This window comes from Diadema antillarum, unplaced genomic scaffold (assembly GCF_040938485.1).
Source record: "Diadema antillarum isolate AM-2024a unplaced genomic scaffold, OU_Dant_1.0 seq00001808_RagTag, whole genome shotgun sequence".
NCBI lineage: Eukaryota > Metazoa > Echinodermata > Echinoidea > Diadematoida > Diadematidae > Diadema > Diadema antillarum.
In genome coordinates, this window is record NW_027272483.1 from 529,983 (window position 1) to 550,907 (window position 20,925).

Sequence of the window (20,925 nt, forward strand, 5' to 3'; positions counted from 1 at the left end):
ATTTCCATTAATTTAAACTCTTCTTAAAATATAGAGCTCACTGGTTTCATGTTCACTTTGTTAAAAAGCAAAAAGAAGGTAAAAAGTATTAAAAGACAGGAATGAAAACTTCTTTATGAAATTGCAAATAATTTTTTTGTTCCTTTTGCAATGTGTGGCTCTTTTTAAAGGGCAAAACAATGCAAATTTACTGTTTGGAGAAACCTCATCCAATCACTGCTTACTTCTTTCATTACGGCTGTCATGGGAGCAACTATTTTGTTTTTTACTTTTGTCTTTTTCATTGTATGTGTAGAATGTCACTGTTTAAGACTAGCATCAGAATGTCATGTGCCAAACATGAGCCCAAACTGCTGTCGGGCTTGCTTTCAAAGAAATGACGCTGTTCCGTGAACTTGCCTGTACTTCCTTTTGAGTTCTGCTGGGATTTCCAGTCTTCAGAACAGGGAATTGGTTCTGTTTTTATTTTGTCAATCGAAATTAACATTGGCATCTTCTTGCAGTTGATGCAGTCTTTCAGGCCACTATTTAGCCCCTGTTCAAATCTCTTTTTGAAGCTTTTTTTTTTTTTGCCAATAGTACATTGTTTGTACTCAGCTTCTTTCTTAACTTCAGTAAATAGAATATTTTTATAGATTTTGTTTTGTGATGTTACTCACCCTTTCCTAAAACGTCTCTAAGGGAAGGTCATATAGAACAACATGGACCAAACGTTAATTGCAAACCACCAATGTGATTTAAAGCAGCAAGAAGGAAAAGCGTTTTGTGAATTTGGTTTTGTTGCTTTCAAATGCTTTCCGTACCTTGTGTCAGCCTCAGGACAGAGGGATTTCATTGTAATCACAGACATCATTTAGTGTATGTAATGAATGTTTATTCATTTCAGAGCGTATTTCCACAGGATATAAAGAGAGGAGTCCATAATAGTTATGTCATTGCAGTGTCTTGCAGTGGTGCATTCTTTCCCATCCCCCTCCCCCAGCAAACCTTACATCTATGTTTATTCTGATTGTCATGACTATGACAGGCGCCACCACGCGACTCCACTCGGCCGTGGAGCGTCTCCTGGACCACTTCTCGGACTCCAGCACGCAGTCCGATGGGCTGCGCCCCGTCCAGGCCGAGGGTTACGCCAGCTCCCCGTCCAGCCGGGAGGGGGAGGACACCGTCTCCACGGGAACGGGAGACCAGGAGGAGCTGGTGCACCGTCTCCAGGCGGAGATCAGGGAGAAGGAGCGCCTGGCCCTGGAGCTCCACAAGTCAGAAGGTGGGTGGACCAACTGTCATTGGCACCAGTGGTGACTGCATCCAAGTTTCATTTCACGCCATGCTCTGGCTGTCTTTGATAAGTAGAATAGATTGAAAGCATTCAAGGAGAGTGTCAGAGGTTTCATCAAACTTTGCCTTATATTAAGAATATTATGGAAGTTTAGAGTTTCATACCATGTTTAAAGGAAGCATTGATATTAGTGCAGATCACATGTGCTAATTAGACAGGGTGATAAAGTCACCACCACACTTGTAGTCTCCATCATCCCACACAATGCATGATGCCATATCTGCCAGGCAAGTTTGTGGGCATTCTGTTTTAGCCACTGTATCATTGTAACACACTGACCCTTGATTTCATTGGCTGCACCTGTGCCCCAAGTAGCTTTTTCTATTTTCAATGTATGAAAATTGCATGATTAGCCATGATATATCATACCATATCATGATGGGATGATGTCATGACATCACAACTGAAAGCAGTCATTTAGCCAGGTGTCCATGGGGAAACTACTTTAATGGTGCAGTCTGTCCTTTAATAGTGCATGCACATTAATTTAAGAGTAACGTCTAGTAGAGGACCTGTGATGAAGTAGGCCAGCAGAACAGACCCGTGGATTGTGATGATACCCTGGCCTTAAATTTTGCCCCTCCCCACAAACTGGTTGAAGTGTTGGATAAAGCCACAACCCAACACCACCCTGTCAATACTAATTACAATACACTCTGAATGAATAGAGTTACATACAGCTTTTAGTCTCTATACCTGGTAATACATAGTTTCAGGTTATAGAACCTTTCCCCTTTCCTCTTACCTGCTTGAGATGCATTGATATGGTTTCAGAGCGAGGTGAAAAAGTTAACTTGGATGACTAAGAGAACCCGAGTGCAGCAGCATGCCCCAAAATAACAGTCTGTGGTTTGCTATAAATAGACAGAAGCATCCATACAGGTCATGCAGTATGGCTGCAAAATGCTGCCAGTGTGATTTGTGACACTCTTGCCCTAACTTGAGTACACAGGTGACACTTTCCAACGTCCGTAGGCAGAATTTTGAAATGGGTTCTCCTGTGTTTCTGAGTGAAAAAGAAATGGTGAAAAAAAGAGAGGGAGGGGGAGGGGTGGGGGTTGAAGAACCATGTGGATATTGTGTCGCCGAGAGATTTACTCAGAAATGTTCAAAATATCAGCTGCTTTCTTTATCGGGGGGGGGGGGGGGGGCATGAGAATACTGTAGATGGTTCTCTCATGTAGTGTAGATGTTAAATGTTTCTAGAGACTGAGGTCACTTGTAATAGTACACTGCTTTTACAGCTCTATTCTACTGGAGGAAGGAGGTACTGTGTGTTGGTTCTGTCATGACCAGTATCAATTAAACCATATGACATGGCAGTGATGTGTAGGAGGTGATGAGCCCCAGCGTTGTTAAACAGCTCATTTCCATGACAACAATGCATAGCCAGGTGTAATTGATTGTGAAACATGCCTGTAGAGTATTGTTTTTTTATACATTGTAGTTACTATGGCAGAATTAAACATTGTACACCCACATTGTGCCAGGTGTTGTCAGAAGGAGTGGCCAAGCTTTTGAGATCGTAAGGTACATATTGTACATTTACGTGTATGTACATTTTTAGCTCTCAAATGTTGATTAAGAGTAGTCAACGTTGCACACTGGCACTGGTAAGACAGTCCCTGACCAGTAAAAATCACTGTCAGACCAGTAACTTTTTTTTCAGGAATGGACCAGTAAGACATGAAAAAATTGGGTACCTACTGGTCCAACCTGTATGTCGGCCCAGTAGAAAAAAACGGGTTAGTGTGCAGCCCTGGTGTAGGTTTTGTGTCTTGGGGTATCATGTAATCAGGGCAGTAGGATATATTTTGTCCTTGTTCCATCAAATGTAAGCTGGCACACAATATTTTTTGTCATCTTTTCCCTTTCCTTCCCTTCTGCATGACGGTAGGCTTGCTGAACGGAATCACGGCGGAGAAGGCGGAAGTCCAGGAGGGCCTGGAGCTGCTCAAGGAGCGCTACCGAGAGATGATGGTCCAGATGGAGACCCAAAGGGAGCAGCTGACCCAGGTCACTCAGGCCAACCAGTCCCTGCAGGACGCCCAGGAACAGTTTGAGCAGCAGAGGGCGGTGCTCGCCGAAAGGCTGGGCCTTGAAGACTTGGGTATATATAAATACAATTTTTTTTTTGTGAAAAATCTGGTGGGGAATGGGTTCTAAGAAACAACACACGCACACACACACACACATACACACACAAAAAAACCCTTCAAAACTAAAACACAGTTCACAGAAGGAGTCAAAATTCATCTTCCACCTTTTAGAATTTGCCTGAGTGTTATACATGTATATTGGAAGGCTCTACCAAGAAATTTGTCTGGCTGTTGCGATATGCCAAGATAATGAGTTGTTTCTGGAGTATTCTGAGATCAAAAGTATAGGTTCTAGAACAATTACTCCCTGGACAATTATCCCAAACCCTAACCCATATTCTCATCCTACCCTAACCCTGATCTTGAACCTAATCCTGTCACTAACTGGTATTTTGCCAGGGGGTAATTGTCCATGGTGGTAATTGTCCTAATATGAAAGAATAAAGTAACTATAGTTTCTGCATCATATGAAAACTGTGCTTTACCTTTAAAGAAGACCATTAGGTGATGGTTTATTGGAATAGATTATTCGAAGAAAGGTCATTTCAGTGAATTATTGTTGTGTTTTTAGTATTGATGAAAGACAGGAGGCATTCATTATCTTAATAATAAATCAGATCAGATCAGATCAGATCAGAGAGACTTGTTCGCAATTGCTCAATCTCATCCCTCATGCATCTTACAAACCATCAGGTCTGATCGAGGAGAACACCCAGCTCCGCCAGCAGATCCAGTCCCTGACCCAGGAGCACCAGGACCTGGAGCGGCAGGCCCTGAAGAGCCGGGCCTTCCTGGAGCAGCAGCTCCATGCCCTGGAGGCCAGCACGGAGGAGCAGCTGGGCGCCGCCCGGCAACGGGAGGAGGAGGTGCGTCTCCGGGCGGAGGACCTCCAGAGACAGGTGGATGCCGCCAAGAAGATGCAATCCTCTCACAAACAGTTCCTAGAGGTGTGTTGTAGTAAAGGGCACGCGGGCTGTCTGTCAAAATGCATGCTGCTGTCATCTATCCATTCCTCTCCATAAATGCGTCACACTCCGCGCTTAAGATGATGTAAATGTTTGAATACATGTTTAATTAAAAGATTTTCATAATTGTCATCATACATCATAGCCAGTATCAACACATGTCTATCTCCTCACCATAACACCACTACAGACCTCCAGTTGTAGTAATCATCATTGTTAAATGCTGAGCAATCGTGAACATTCATACAGTTTTCATTATCATCATTATCATCATTTGCATCGTCTTGATCATCAGTATTGTCAGCACTAAGTTCTCTTTCGCAAATATCAGCACATCGTATACATTGGGTACTACATTGTGTACAGAACAGAAAATTTGTGTCTTATTGCGCGACATTTGATGCATTTGTACTGCATGTGCATGTACGATCCCTCCAATAGTTTTGAGAACAATCTTTAGCATACATGTAGTACTGTATAAGCTATTATTTTTGCAAGGGTTCAATTTTCGCGAATTTCGCGCATCTCAGTTGAATCGCGAATTTAACAACACACGAAAACATCTCCACGCACTGGGGTAATAGCGCATTTATGTTAGCGTCAGCGTCAGCTCGCGAAAACAACATCTCGCGAAAATGTCTATGACTTCATTCGCAAAAATATCTGTACGAGAAAATAACAGCGTATACAGTATAAAAGGGTCCTGCTAACCTGTCCTTGTTATATACGTGTAAGTAGTCCTCAGTCCCATGTGCTTGCTTTGAAGTTGAGATTAGGACAGAGTTACAGTTACGCTTCATATCTGAAGGGCTTACACAATTCAGGTTATTCAATGCTAGACTCTTTGCTTGCTTAGCAATTTATTTGATGCCCTTTTTGAGCCTTTATTATATGTTTCATTCTAGAGAGAAAGGCACACTTTTATTCCTGGTTTTAATAACTGGCTTTCCTTATCAATGTCATGAGCATACAGTTGTACCTTCTGCCAAATTTGCTTTCTGCATGGTGGTGAATAACTTGCATATGAAACCAAAGTATTGCTTTTCCAATCAAAACATGGTTTGGTGGAAGATAATTTGGTTTATAGACACTTATTCCCTTGTTGCACTAATATGTAAATGATGCGTCACTTTTACAATCTCATTATTAACATATTCCTCCCTTTGTTCTGCGCAGGCTTTTATTGCAGGAGCTTCTGATCCTTTGCATGAACTTACAGTGACCATCATTTTGATTGTATATTATCAATGCCAAGAATTGAACTTGGCACTGTATTTGTGTCTGAAATGTGAACAAAATTGGATGCTTGACTGTGGTATGCTATTCAGGACTTTTCCCAAAAGACATGCGGAAGCAGTTTATTTATAAGAATATGATTTCTTTACAAAATGCAGATAATTTAGACAGAATATTTCAGTGAAACATGGTTATTTTGTTATTTGGCAAAAACTACAAACATTGTGTGTATGTTTAAGAATGAGCAATTCACACACTAAATTGCCCATGGACAGTTGCTAGCAAGAATGGTGAAAATGAGACGGGGGGGGGGGGGGGGGGGGCATCAAGCATTTTGTCAGATATTTTTTTCTGGCAAATTTGCTTCTATCTAAATCAGATGCAAGGTTTTCAGTAGCTTAAAACATTTTGCCAGAAAAAATATATGACAAAACACTTGATGGAATGCCCCCACTGGAAACAAAATAAGATGTGTCTGGGATTGATGCATTAGACCTTTTTTTTCTCTCATTGAACTGAAATGAAACAATCCAGTACTAGTATTATGAGAGCATGAAAATTGTTCTGGTGTAGTTGCACTCCTATTGAGCTGTTGCCATCACCTGTCTTCCCCCTCTGGACAATAGCAACAATCTGCAGACAGAGAGCAAGAGAGGGAGGAATTCCAGAGGGAGATTGCCCGACTGGAGGAAGAGCTGAGGCAGAAGGAGAAGCCAGGCGGAGTGGACACGGAGCAACTCCTGAAAGATGTAAGCAGCGCCCTCGTTGACAATTTCATGTCCATTGCAAGTAAAATGCCATTGCAACATTAAATGCAGAAACACATGCAGTGCAGTCCCTAGACAGCTGTCATTTCATCCACTATTAAGGTTTGAGTGTGAATATAAAGGTGGTTGAACAAAATAGGCAATCCAGCAATCAACTCATTTTTGGTCATCTCCTTGCAAACCTCTATTGTCATACATTCATTCATTCAGCATGTATCAATAATCCTGAGCACATATTCCTCTATAAAGGGTGTCAACTTCTGCTTTATAATTGTGACACACATTTGTGTCTGTGTGTGTATGGGGGGGGGGGGGGGGGTGGGTAGGCATACAATATACAAATTGTATGTATTTGTGCTTGTGTGAGTCAGTTTGCCTCCCTCAACATTAAAGTACAAGTAGAGTAGTGCTTTGGCAGAGGCTTGTCAGCTGTCTACTCAAGCACCAGACATTTCTTCTTTTTTTTGGACGCTTTTTAAAACCTTTATTCAGACAAATCAAATGAAATTGTTACATTGTAATGACACAAAACTCAGACATTGCTTTCCTGGGATAGACAATGGTGCCCTCTATGCCCACTTCATGACAGGACTCTGTAACGCATTTGCATTTGAAAAACTCAATGCATTCTTTACAAAGTCTATTAATTGTAATACACCATTTCACAGTTACAATTTGAGCATTTGGAGATAAAGGTACATGTACATGATAATTGCAGATCTTCTCTTGAAATTGACTTGTAACAGAAATATTTTAAAACTGGGTAGACAGGTCTTCTATAAAACTACTGTATGTTATAAATATTCATGTTTGAACCAGGTGCATATTGGAATGTACATGTGATTATGTATTCTTTTCAGCCAAATTTAAAAAAGACTTTCATGCAGCACTTCCATGTACATACCAAATTACCACCTTCTGCATGTTTCCAGGGGTCATTGCAGACTAGTGCTAACTGTGAACTGGCTTTTTTCAATATAACCTTGCTATAAAGAGTGGGTGGAGAAGTGTGCATTTGAGGTATGGCAGTGTAAATGCAAGTTATTAATTAACTTTAATTATGAGCCGGGTAGAGTGCAAACATACCAGTTGAAGGCCAAGTAGTTTACTCAAGGTGTCAAGCCTGGAGGTAAGTCTGCTTCTTCAGGAGACCACACCACTGTTAAGCCCCCTTTGTTTGTTTTTATAGTCTACAGTGTTTTATTTATAAGATTTACTGAAGCAAAGACAAATGGAGCAGTTGGTGGGGAAGCTTATCTACTGAGACATGAAAAAAGACAAAAGAGCTGCTTGAATTGCATGAGGCCAGAGGTGTATTGATGATCCCTTTAAATAAATGGTGTAGCAAGTATCAAACTTATCTGAAGAAGAAAAACTTTATAGCAGAAATGTGTTTGGGACATGAAGAAGTGTGCTATGATACCCACAGAATACTCTGAGAATTTGACCAAGTGGCAAGCGAGAGAAGCGTTCACACAGGTAAACTGACCAAACTTGCACTGTGAAGGATAGATTTAATGTTAGGTGATGGCAAATCCCATATATAGGAATACTGTCTACTGTACTCATAGTTCTCTTGCTGTGTATCAAGAAAGTTGCTGGGTAAGAGCTTGTGGAGTGGTTAGTCAAAAATATATTAAAGGGAATCATTTGAAGGGTATACGTGTGGGATAGTGACCGTCAAGAGGTTAACCTTGTGCATAGTTGGTCAGGTGGATGCAGAGTGTCTTGCCGATGAGTGGTGCCACACTTAAGACAAGGAAGTACCTCAAATGGAAGACAGGATTGCTTTTGTTGCAAACTGGAAGATGATGATGTCACTCTCATCATTGCTCGCTCTTCCCTTTCCAGATTCAGGACTTGAAGGAGGAGATCGGCCAGAACCAGGATGTGGCAGTTGCCGCGGGCAACCGCATCCAGCAGCTGGAGAAGGAGGTGTCCTGGAAGCAGGACACGGTGCAGGAACTCCACCGACAGGTGGGTGTGGTAATTTTAACCCTATCCATCCCAAATCCCAGTCTGAATGGCTAGCCCTGCTCCTTTGGTCTGCTTTTTGTTGCTGATAAGAGTCTGTTCAGAATAATCTGCGTCACATTTTATAAGGTACGGTACCCTCTGCAAGCGCATTGCCGGAGAATTGTTCATGTGTGTATTCACTGAAATATTTTGCCAGTAGATTTTTCATTGGAATTGCTGAGCAGAGTGATTAAAAAAGCAATATAATTATGATAATTGCAGTATGTTCCTATGGCAGCAGGTAATCAGCAGTAAATGAGTATTGAGCATTTCATATGTTGCTTTGGTATATGCAATCATTGTAACTTTCTGATGATTGCAAATTTTACCTTGTCATTACGAAGGGCTCCGGATGAGCTCCAGGGGTAGGCCTACCATTATATTCACAAGAGGTTCCCTCCTTTGTATTTTGTTGAATTCATCAACATAAGAAGACCGTGGGAATGAGGAATGTTATTTAATTTCAGTGAAAACAATAACAACTTATTTCTGGAAAAGGAATTGTTAAGAAAAGAATTTTTTTGTGCAAAAGTCCCATTTTATGTAAAGGTAACTAGAGACAGGAGTCATATTGTTGCCAAATGTTACCATGTACATGTACACATGGAATTCAATAGAATCAGGAATATTCACCAAAGAGGGCAGTCTCCATAGGTATTTATCAGTAGCATGTTAACATACACGTAATTATATGTCACATCCTTGGCTCTCTCACAGATCAAAGAGCTAGAGCGCCAGGCTGATGAGCAGAAAGAGGTCCAGTCCAAGATGGCCGGACTGGAGGCTGAGCTACGCAGCCAGCGCCACGTGGAGGAGGAGCTGCGCCATGAGAAGGATGCCCTCCAGAAGCAGTGCTACGACCAGCTGTTACAGGTCTCCGCCCTCCAGTCCAAACTGGACGCCCACAAGCATGGCCTGGATGGTCAGCCCGCTGACCAGCCGACAGCATCCAAGACCATCGATGACACCAACGAGGGGCCCATGTCCCTGGCCCAGCAGTGGGAGAGAGACAAGGAGGCCTTGGACAGGAAAGATACGGAGGTACGTCTCTATGTACGTCTGTCATAGTAGGCCCTCCATTCTCAGTCACTGGGCTTAGGGTTTGTTGATGCGTGCATACACAGAAACAAGTATGGTGGGACTGAGGGATATTTTATGTAAGTCCACTCTGATTGTGCAACTGCCGCTTTGAAATATTTAGTGATGTAAAATTAAATTACAATTAAAGTGAGTACAATGTGTTTTGAAGTCATTTATGGATGATCCAGGGGAGGCCCTATGGGGAACACTTTTTACATTTGATCTTCTTTATGAAAGTGCATGGTAAAATTTTCCACATACTTGGCAGTTAATTTTGCCAGTGTGATAGAATATGAAATGGACGTTATTCCCCCATGGTGGCCCTCAAAGCTGCCCCCAAGTTTGCTATGTTCTTAGGTAATAGTCTGCAAGAATGTGTGGAAGGTAACCGGTAATAATTGGCTAATTATGAGCATGATACCCCTGGTTCTGCTGTTTCACTTTTTTTCTCTCACTCTCTCTTTCATGCCTTGTTTAATCTCTCTCTCTCTTTAACTCTGTATGTGGCACATTCTTCTGATTCTCAGTGCATGAGTGCTTTTGATAAATATTCTTGTTTTCAAAGCCATATAGCATTTTAAAGAAGCATTTATGTTAGAAATGCAGTACAGCTAAGTTGTAGAGAAATGTTCAAGTTTTGCTTTGAGGTACAAATATGTTTTTTGCCAAAGCTTTGGTCATTAGCTACATGTCTGTCACTGTCAATGTACAAGTGTACTGTGGCATACGACAAGTATTACGATTTATCGATCCGTTAGCAAAGTGTGTGAAGTTATCCAGCTGTCAACTGTGTCGGGCATGTGAACGTAGCACGCAAAAGAGTTAACACTCAATTTGTTGGTCCTTCTCACCTACCACAGATCCAGGATCTCGTGGAGCAGCTGGAACAGTTCCGAGAGGACCTGCTGAACAAGGAAGAGGAGATTGCCCAGCTGCAGCTTCAGCTGGAGGTGGCCAGCAGGGAGCAGGGCTCGGGCAGGGAGGACCTGGAAGAAGAGATCAACCAGGTCAAGGCTGAGAATGAGAGGCTGAAGGTGAGACTAGTCAAAAGCATTGGGGGGGGGGGGGTTAACCCACCCAAGCTGTGCAAGACTGGCGGTGAGGCTTACCTTGAGATATTATGTGGTGTGATAGTAAGGAAAGAATAACTTACATTGTAATGTTGAGCTGGTCTTGAGAATTATTGGTTTTTAATGCAGAGTGAGAAGTTAAGCATAAGATTTTTCTTGAGAATTGATGGTACTGTGATCATAAATAAAGGTAAGCAGATGATTGAATTAAGAGCGGGAATTAATATTTCATGAAGGAGTCACAGACTCGGGGTGTGAGTAGTCCTGAGAATGGATGCTATGATAGGAAACAAAAGGCTGAAGGGTAGACTAATTGTACAAGAGCAGCATAACTCCGAGTATGAAGATTGATGGGCAGACAGTAAGATTAATCCACAGAATGCCTTGTGTGATAAGTAATGGGAGGATGCAAGTGAGACCAATCCTGAATGAGGATGCTTTAAAAACACATGCCAAAAAAAAAAAAATAGTAAGACTGACAGTATGGTCAATCCTATTTCATGGACGTGGACATTCCAAAAGCAAGGTAAAAACGAGGCTCAGTTTGAGAGTAACTGATGATCACATCTTTCTCAAGGAAAATATGATTTTACTGAGCTGTAGTGTATATTTGGCTGTTTTCCATGAAAAACAATTCTCTCCCTGGGATAAATTCTATATTACTGTGTAGCTACTGCATTATCTGATGAATGTTTTGTTCCCCTACTAAGGAACATAATGGTAATGTTATACATTTAAGATATTTTTTTCATATAGTGGTAATGAAATTGAACCGAAAACCAAATGAAAAAAAAAGCCCCAATGTCATATACAACCTGTATCTTGTGATCTTGCACATTCTGAAGGATGAGCTCCATAGCGCCCCCCTGTCGCCATCGGAAGAGGCTGACCAGGACCAGTGCTCCCTTCCGCAGCTGGCCCAGGACCTGCTGGAGGAGAAGAACCTGGAGATAGACCAGCTGACGGAACAGGTCCAGTCCCTGCAGAAGGAGCTGGAGGGGAAGAAGAGGACCAAGGTGGGGGTGGCCTACAGCAGGGAGGAGGTGGTAGAGGAGGTCATCCGGGTGGAGAGACGGTCTAGAGAGGCCACGCCCAATTCCCCAGAGGCTGGCGTGACACCGGAAGAATTGGTGAGTCAAAGGGTGGGTAGCACCCCTTTGTGTATGTACTGTACAGCTCTTGAAGGTACTCTTCCAGAAATGGTCTTAGCCTTCTTATCTGTTGATGTCTTATCCCATATTGGAAATATTTCTTCTTGTCAGTCTTCCTGCATGTATTGTTCATGTAAGAGGGATTGCATGTATGTCTTACTGTAGTTTCTCTCATGGGTGATGTACCAGACGCGTGTGTTTTAACAAAATGATTGATATTTTAAATGCTGAACAGTCACCTGGTAATTCTAGGGTTTTATAAACTTCTGATATCTAGGAGTGTGGGGATGTTCTAAATTTTCTCCTTTTTTTTTTTTTGGTTGAAAAACTATAAAGCAGTATAGTGTATCTGCGGTCATTTCGGCAGTACTTGTAGGGTACATGTAGTGTTTTGTGTATTAACTCAGGAAAATTCTGTTTTGATTTCATCGCACATTTGTTTTTTCTCCAAATTTTGAAAAACAAGTGTTGAGAGAAAAAACAAAACAAAACAACTCCAAGCTGCCAAATCCTACTTCTACTTGACATTTCATGTAAGAAATCAGCTACCTCAACCTAACAAACAAAATTGAAAGCTTTCCTAATATGAAAGTCATATAACCTAATAGAGCTGCATGGCAAACACAAGTGCTTCCCTGAATCTGTGGGACCTTCCAGATTTTGACACGCGAGTGTTGGCAGCCCAGTGATTTGACAAGTGGCTTATTTTTATCGTTGTCAATGACAGGATGCACTGCGGTTGACGTTGGAGCAAGAGATCGCGGAGAAGGATCGAGAGATCGGCCAGCTTAGGCAGCAGCTTGAGGCAGGAGACGGCAAGGAGGCGCTGTCCAAGCCAGCGGTGGTGGAGGCTCTCGACAGGATGAGGAGGGATGCTGCCCTGGAGCAGGAACAGAAGGTGAGACACTCGACTGTTTGTATCAAGATGGCACTATTGATTTCAGAAATCGTATATTTGCTTAATGACCATTATCCCTGTCAAGCACACTGCCTATTGGTTTTGGTCTCTTTCTGCTGTACTTAAAGATTCAATAAAATGTGTGCTTGTGTTTGCACACAATGATATCTATTTCTTTTCAACACACTTTGTTGATTTGTTGTAATGATTTCATCTGCACTGTACATGTGGAGAAAAAAAACCAACAAAAGTAATAAAGTTAGGTGGAGAAACTGGTTTCAATAATATCACACAAGTGGATTTCAAGTTAGCAAGTTAACATTCAACATTTCTGCTTACTATTACCAAGACATTCAGTGTACAAAGTATGGTGTTATTGAGACATTCAGTGTACAAGGTGTGGTGCTATTGAGATACTCAGTGTATAAGGTAAGGTGTTATTGAGACATTCAATGTGCAAGGTGTGGTGTAATCTAGAAATTCAGTGTAAAGGTGTGGTGTTATTCCAACAGTTGCAGCTGGAGCAAGAGGTGTCCTCCCTGAGACAGATGATGGGTATCAGGGAGAGGGAGGTGGCTCAGCTGGAGGCTCAGCTGGTCCGCTCCCAGGAGCAGTCCCTCAGCAATGACCACGCCCAGGCAGACACCAATAATCTGAGGCAGATGTTGGAGGTACGATATTCCTTTCTGTCTCCGACCCTGTGCAGTAGTCCTTTGAGTTCCTTTGTTGAAATCAAGATCTGAGCCATTTGCATAGAGAAGTTTGATAACATTACTCTAAAACTTTCTTTGTTGCACTTATGATGGCAATACCACACCATTACCACAGCAATACTATACCATTAGTTTCTCTTGCAGAAGACAGACTTTGATATGGTGGTGCTGCTTATTTTAAATACAGTACATGTACAACGTTCATTGTGTGGATAAGGTATGAAATTGACATTGAGCACAAATGTAGGGATTCCCATACCGAGTGTTTTGGTATCTGTGCACATGTGTATTCTATCTCCTATTTCATCACATCACTCTGAAACTCTTTTCAGTGCACGATTGTTTTGATATGTACTGATACTTGTACTTTCACAACAACCTAAGAATTGTCTGGAATTCCCCTTTAAATCCTTTTTGTGCCTTTCATCCACTCTCACAGATTGGATGTCATTGTGAATACTCACATGTTTTGCCAACTGCATTGACAATTATGATGTTTACAGTATTTGGTTGTTTGTATTTTGTCTATGAAGGGCCATATTAGGAAATGAAATGCATTATCATTGTCATTCATCTGCAGGAGAAAGACCTAGAAATAGTGGATCTCAAGCTCCAGATGGACCGGCTGGAAGAGGCGGTGTTCCAGGCCCAGCAGAGCGCAGTGCGGGCCAGGGAGCAGGAGGAGGAGCAGACCCAGACCAGTCCGCCCCAGGAGATGCCAATCGCCGCCGCCGCAGCCCTTGAGGAGGCTGAGAGGAGGAGAGGGGTGCTGGAGGAGACGGTGAGACGGCTGGAGGGAGAGCTGGACCAGGAGAGGAGGAGGGCATCTGAGATGGAAGCCGACTACCAGAGGAGGGTCGCCGGATTACAGGGGCTGTCGCCGGGCAAGACACTGGAACAGGTCAGGGGGGATTTTTCTACCATCTTGGCTGTTTGCGATACCCAGATATGAATGTAATGCAGTTGCTGCTCTTATCCTACAAAACGTAATGTCTTTGTAAAGACATTGCTTTATCATGCTGGTGTGAATTATGGACTCATACGTTTACATTTGTACCATAACATTAGAATGCATTAGTACACTTGCTTCACAAATAGAACCGTTGTTAAATACATGTACATCTAGATGACTACATGACAAGACATCTCTGAGTTTGTCATGTAGAGTTAACTGTTACCAAAAATGATTTATATTAACAGCCTACAGTGTGTTGCTAAATTAAAAAAACAACAAAAAACAATAAATTGTACACAAGTACTTATATATTTCTGTTTCTTGCTCCTGTTAGGTTGGCTTAAAAAGATTATGCCATTATTCTCAATGTCATTAGGATGATTATTCTTATCATTATCATTTGAAATGAGATGTTGTGGCTCACTGGGTAAGACCATGGATTATCAATCACAAGGTCTCTGGTTCAACTCCCCTGACTGCAGTGGCTGTTGCCTTGCCCTTAGGCGAGTAAGGCACTTCATCCGAATTGCCTAGTCCCTCCAAGGGGACCTAAAGCAGTCAGTAACGCGGTTGCTTGCTTACAAGCACTCATTGTTTGTTAGTTGTGATGCGAAAGGAATCATGATTGAATATTTAAAGAAAAAAGAACTGTTGCAATTGATTGACAAATTGCCCTACATCTATGTGAACAAGCACCGATAATCCAGTGTTTTAGTAGTAGCCATGATAAAAAAATCATGGGCATACACACCAAGTCTGGATTTGAACCAGCAATAATCGTAATTGCCAGACAGGCGTTGTATCCACTGAACCGACAGGCTTTTGCCCGATAGCCAAAATGCTGGTCCTGATCCTTATAGCGTGCAGTGGGTACTGCGTATTTATTCAAATGAATAAATTCTTGCGTTTTTTTGTTTTTGTTTTTTGTAGCTAATACTATGATACTGAATATTCGGTTCGTATTGACATTGACATAGGACAATTTATCAATCAGTTGTAATTACAACAAGTTAACGTAAAAATTCATTAATTTGAAAAACATTGTTCCCTGTGCATCCTGACAGAAGCTCAATGAGATCCGAGAAGAGCTGACCCAGCAGCACCAGCAGCACGTGGCCGACATCCAGCGGACGATGGCCAAGGAGGCGGAGCTCCGCATCGAGCAGCTCCGCCTCGAGCACCAGCACCAGCTCGAACTGCTGGAGGAGCGGCACCAGGGCCAGGTCCACGAGGCGGTGCTGCGGACCAACCGCGACCTGATGGCGGCCCACGGGGAGGAGAAGGCACGCATCGAGGAGGAGCACCGCAAGCAGATGGACAGGCTGGCCAGCGCTGCTGCCGCCACTGTGGGTGCACCAGGCACTGTGGGTTCCCCAGGCAATGCCAGCTCTATGGGAGGTGAGGCAGACTTGGAAGACTGGGGGGGGGGGGGGGTCATTGGTGTGCAATGTGTACAATTTATTATCATTAAGTCAAGGGCTCGACATCAGTGGTGGGCCAATGGCCTGGGGCCACTAAAAAATTGACTGTTTGCCATCAAATTTCTCCAAAGGTTACTCTACACGCCATATCTTTAGCGAGTCAAAATTGTCTTGAATCATGACCTCTTGACGATTTCTCAAGTGGCTAAATTGGCGATCGTTGGGTACAGTACTGAATGGTTAAATATATGTGTGCTTGTTACATTCATGTTACAGTCAGAATCAATATTTTCGCGTGTCTTTAAATTATCGATATGTACCCGAGTCGTGAAATTCCTTAAGATAAGAGCCTCATGAATTATTTGGTGTATACAGTATTTCTTTTTGGCCAAATTGGGCTACTAAGATTCAAAATGGATTGTTATTTTTTGTTTTGTTTTGGGCCAATACATTATTTTTTTGACCACCAAAATTTAAGATTTAAAGAGTTAAGTGATTCAAATGGACCTCTAGAGACAAAGTTTGTATTAAAGCCTTGTTATATCCCCAGATCTCTGTAAAAGGCATATTGGCTTGGCATGTTGGCTTGATTGAAGGAGGAGAGAGAGAGAGCAAGAGAGGGGGAGAGAGAGAGAGAGAGAGAGAAATAATACCAAAACTTGAAATTGATTGAAGAATTTATTCAACCACACAAGGTTCTTCCAGTTTTCATTTTTCATGATAATCATTCATTTCTATAATTCAGTTGTTACCAATTTGCAGCACAAAGAGGTGGAAAATCTTGATTATCAGTAGTGTCTGTCAATCAGATGCAGCCAATTTGCTGTGCAAAAAGGTGGAAGATCTTGATTATCGTTAATTTTCATCATTCAGATGTTGCCAATTTGCTGCACAAAGAGGTGGAGAACACGGCCAGACTGGATTCCAACCTGCTGGGACATCTGAGACGACGCCAGGGCGGGGTTGGTAGGGAGCAGTCTCCCGGGGAGGGGGCAATGACCAACGGTGATGCCAGCGAGCTGGACACGAGCAACGGCGAGATACCGCCGAGACTACAGGTCAGGGGTCCAATTCAGTTATCCTCTTACAACAGCTATTTCAAAATACCACCATCATTTACTGAAATTATTATATCAACGATGAAGAGAGAGTTGATGATACAATGATGTCTTTCCGTAGCTGTAGTGTTAAGGCATCAAACTTTTGCTTGTTAAGAACAATAAGGGCATTATGTCCAGTGAAGTGTAGCTGTAGTGTTAAGGCATCAAACTTATGCTTGTTAAGAACAATAAGGGCATTATGTCCAGTGAAGTTTGAGCAGCATTCAAAGTACAGCGGAGATAAAAATTCTTGGAGTTTGCATAAACGTGATCAGTTTGTTTCCTTTCTGATAAACTTGTATCTTCTCGGTTAGTACATAAATTGTAAGATCATTGTTTAAGGGGGTGTGTGTGTTTCATGAAAGTAACGAATCTTGCATACAGTTAGCGATTAACTTGTTTGTGATGTCTGATTCTTGCATGTACATGTATTTGTTTATGTCTACACGTGTAGTTGCATTCAATGCTAAATATTGCACAATAAATTTGCAGTCCTAGATCGCTTACTGTTGGGAAAACTTGTGCTTTTAAAGCAAGGATTGAGTGTCAATTTGCTGATTTTTTTTTTTTCTGAAAAGAGATAGATCTGTAATGTATGGTAATGATTGCAAAGATTTTTTATCTGCAAGATCCATGCAGGAAATTATGTCTCTAACTCTTTGTACTGTAGAAGCTGTTACTTTCATGTACAGAAAGTTTTACCGAATAAGGTGACAGACTTTTTCACAAAATTTTGTTTTCACAATTTAACACCGAGGCTATCGTAAGTGCTGTTATTCATGTTAATACAGATCGTGGAGTGATATTTTTGTGTGTTGTTGAATTTGCTGCCTAACAGCGATTTGCAAAATTTAAACAAATTAAACCCTCACAAAAATAACAGCTTTTGTAGAAATTAATGTGACTTATTTTCTCCCCAAACAGAGCGTCTTGGCCCGGCTGCACAGTGAGGGACTTCAGGTTCTGTCGCTGTCGGACCTGCGGTACCTGCGCCAGGCGACCTCGCCCCTGCCGTCAGTGAGGCGGGGCACCGACGTGGCCTCGCTGCAGAGCGCCTGGCAGAACGAAAAGCAGGCCCTGCTGGATGCCATCCAAGCTCTCAAGGACCTCATCACCCAGACCACTGCAGGACTGACCGTAAGGATGGGAGGACTTTATAGACCCATTCACACAGCCACTAATAGTCGTTATTATTTAGGCCATGACGTGATTCATGACAGCAAAACTTTTTTATGCCTCCGCCACGAAGTGGTGCCGGAGGCATTATGTTTTCGGGTTGTCCGTCCGTCCGTCCGTACGTCCGTACGTACGTCCGTCCGCTTTCGTTTACGCGATAACTTGAGTAATATTGACTGAAATTTTACCAAACTTGGTCCAAGTATGAAGTATGATGGGGCAATGATTTGATTAGATTTTGGGTGAAATCGGATAAAGGTCAAAGGTCAAAGGTCAAGGTCAAATCATGAAATTGTATCCGTTTACGCGATAACTCAAGACGGTATTGAGCAAATTTCACCAAACTTTGTTGGAGGATGATGTATGATGGGACAATTACTTGATTAGTTTTTCAGTGAAATCAGACAGAGGTCAAAGGTCAAAGATCAAGGTCAAATCCTAAAATTTATATGTTTACGTGATAACTCAAAACTGGATGAAGCAGCTTTCACCAAACTTGGTCCAAGGATGATGTATGATGGGACAATTAGTTGAGTAGATTCTAGTGACATTGACAAGAGGTCAAAGGTCAAAAGGTCAAGGTCAAATGCTAAAAATGTTGCTATTTCCCCCATATCTATGCAATGCCGCAGTTATTTTCTTGAAACTTAGTGTAGACATGTACTACTGCGTAAAGATTCTCCAGAGAAAGTTTCATGTCACAAGGTCAAAGGTCAAAAGGTCAAAGGTTAGGTGAAAATGTTGCAATATCACTTTTCTCGCAAATGGTTCAATGTATCTTCATGGAACTTGGTACATATGCATGTACTAACTGGCAGGGATTATCTAGGGAATTTAGGGGTCATGGGTCAATAGTCAGGGGTCAAAGGTCAAGGTCAACTCCTCAAAATGTTACTATTTCCCTCATATACTAGTATATGCAATGATTGCATATAGTTTTAAAATTTAATATATGTACATGTATTACTTAATGGAGATTCTCTTGGAAATTTCCAGCCAGAAGGTCAAAGGTCAAAGGTTAAGGGTCAAAGGTCAGGTTTAAATGAAAAAAAAAGATATATTTTGTACTGTAGTTGTAATTACACTCTTTCTTCATACCTTGAAAATTATACTCAATGCATAAACTTATAATAAGGTTGGTCAGAAGTCAAGTAAAAATTTTCAATTCCCCAAATATGTGTACCTGCACTCTTTAATAGACAATTATAGCAAACCCAGTTCGTGGAAAGTGAACATTCAAGATATTTCTGACAAACCTGTTATTTCGATATTTTGCCAGTTATGTGAAACTGTCATCACACATTGTGAAGACATTGTACTATACACCTATTGGGAGAATCATGCATCATGGCGGAGGCATCAGTCGCCGTAGCGACATTTCTAGTTTTTTCTAAGTGTGTGGACCAAATGATTACTTCATCTCGCTTTACTTGCCTATCCATTGAACATTTGCCATTCTGATGCCAGTCAGAATCAACCCCAGTAAGTAAAGCTCACTCATGGTAAAATGTTTGATACTGAACATACATGTCGCGACTATTAGTGAGATTCAAAATGCACACCACTAAAAGTGCAACATTTCTGAAACACTTGTAGTCACACTTTTTTTTCAGAATAGTCACAATTATTTGCGGTGCGAATGGTGTTTGAACATCTTCCAGTCAAACAGTGTTGCCCATATCTCTCCGTAATCTGATTCAGAAATCAGTCATGCATTTGTCAAGCTTTATCGGTCCTTGGAAGGTAAAAAATGTGTCTGATTTCTGTTGAATTTCTTTTGACCTTTTATCCCAGACGGACGAATCAGACTGGAGGGGTGACCTGCTGAGAGCCATTCAGGCCGTCTTCGACCAGGAGAGGGAGTCCCTACTGTCGGAGCTGCGGACCCATGTGGTGGCCAGCGGGGACCAGGACTTATCGCAGGTCCAGCTCCTGGAACGCAGGATACGAGAACAGGTGGGCAGGAAGCCTCGATGTTGCGATGGCCCCGACAAAATAGCACAGAACTTTTGTTTGAACATTTTGGGTCCTTTTAAATCTAAATGGGTGGGAGAATTCTTTAAAAGAAAAAAAAAAATGTCTTTTTTCATGTCACAGTGCCCTACAGTAGGCTGTCTGTTGTTTGATGTAAAGGAAATTGCCTGTGATTATGGTATATGGATTTATCACGAATTTCTGTTCCAACGTCTGGTGGTAGCTTTAAAGAATCTCTGCCGCTGGTCTGTGATTCTGCAGTTGTGATCATCTCTACCCTACCCATAATGCACTGAAGTATATCAAGACATTGTTTGTAATATGAGATTCTGCTGTGAATTCATAGCATTTTCCTCATAACTGTATCATGGTAGACTCTTTTCACTGGACCATCCATTGGTCTCAATTACTTCAGAACTTGCTGCAATACTGTGTTTGCCAAATATTTAGCAAGTCCAATTATTCACGAATTGAAACTTCTCGACAATTTATGAGTGGTTGAAATAGCAATTGTGGAATACAGTAATAAAGGGAAACATGAGTGAATATTTCTTGCGTTCCTGCCAAGGTCAGAGTTTGTAATTTTGTGTTTTCCTGCCTCGCAAAGTTAGCAAAAATTAAAAACCTTGCAAAATATTTGATGTATACAAATACATGCCATTTATAACGATGCATTTGTTCTTCGCAGGAGAGCCACCACAAAGCTGCCATGGAGCAGATCTACGGAGCGGACCGCTCCTCGCTGCTGGCCGAGGTGCACGACCTGAGGATGAACCACAATGCCACCCGCATTGAACTGCAGGAGGTGCGGCAGAAGTCGGCCCAACAGCTTAGCGCCCTCGAGGAGCAGAGCTCCAATCGGGAGAAGCAGCTGAAGAGACAGCGTGAGTCGGCGGCGGGCCTTTGCGAAGCGCGATGGAGGTCCCTCGCACTTTAGAATGCTTCTTTTGTGATACAGTGGAGTC

The 20,925-nt window shown here is 42.1% G+C and overlaps 1 protein-coding gene across 1 annotated transcript in view; it reads left to right on the forward strand.

Annotated features, from left to right (window-relative positions):
- LOC139712458 (uncharacterized) overlaps positions 1–20,925 on the forward strand; it is a 150,034-nt gene that overhangs the window by 104,752 nt on the left and 24,357 nt on the right. Inside the window, 16 exon segments of the mRNA XM_071624275.1 lie at positions 1,028–1,267; positions 3,237–3,449; positions 4,132–4,385; positions 6,266–6,388; positions 8,258–8,383; positions 9,140–9,463; positions 10,363–10,536; positions 11,418–11,702; positions 12,451–12,621; positions 13,134–13,292; positions 13,915–14,235; positions 15,354–15,687; positions 16,584–16,768; positions 17,735–17,947; positions 19,781–19,942; positions 20,649–20,844. Of these exon segments, the coding sequence (XP_071480376.1) occupies positions 1,028–1,267; positions 3,237–3,449; positions 4,132–4,385; positions 6,266–6,388; positions 8,258–8,383; positions 9,140–9,463; positions 10,363–10,536; positions 11,418–11,702; positions 12,451–12,621; positions 13,134–13,292; positions 13,915–14,235; positions 15,354–15,687; positions 16,584–16,768; positions 17,735–17,947; positions 19,781–19,942; positions 20,649–20,844 (3,480 nt within the window).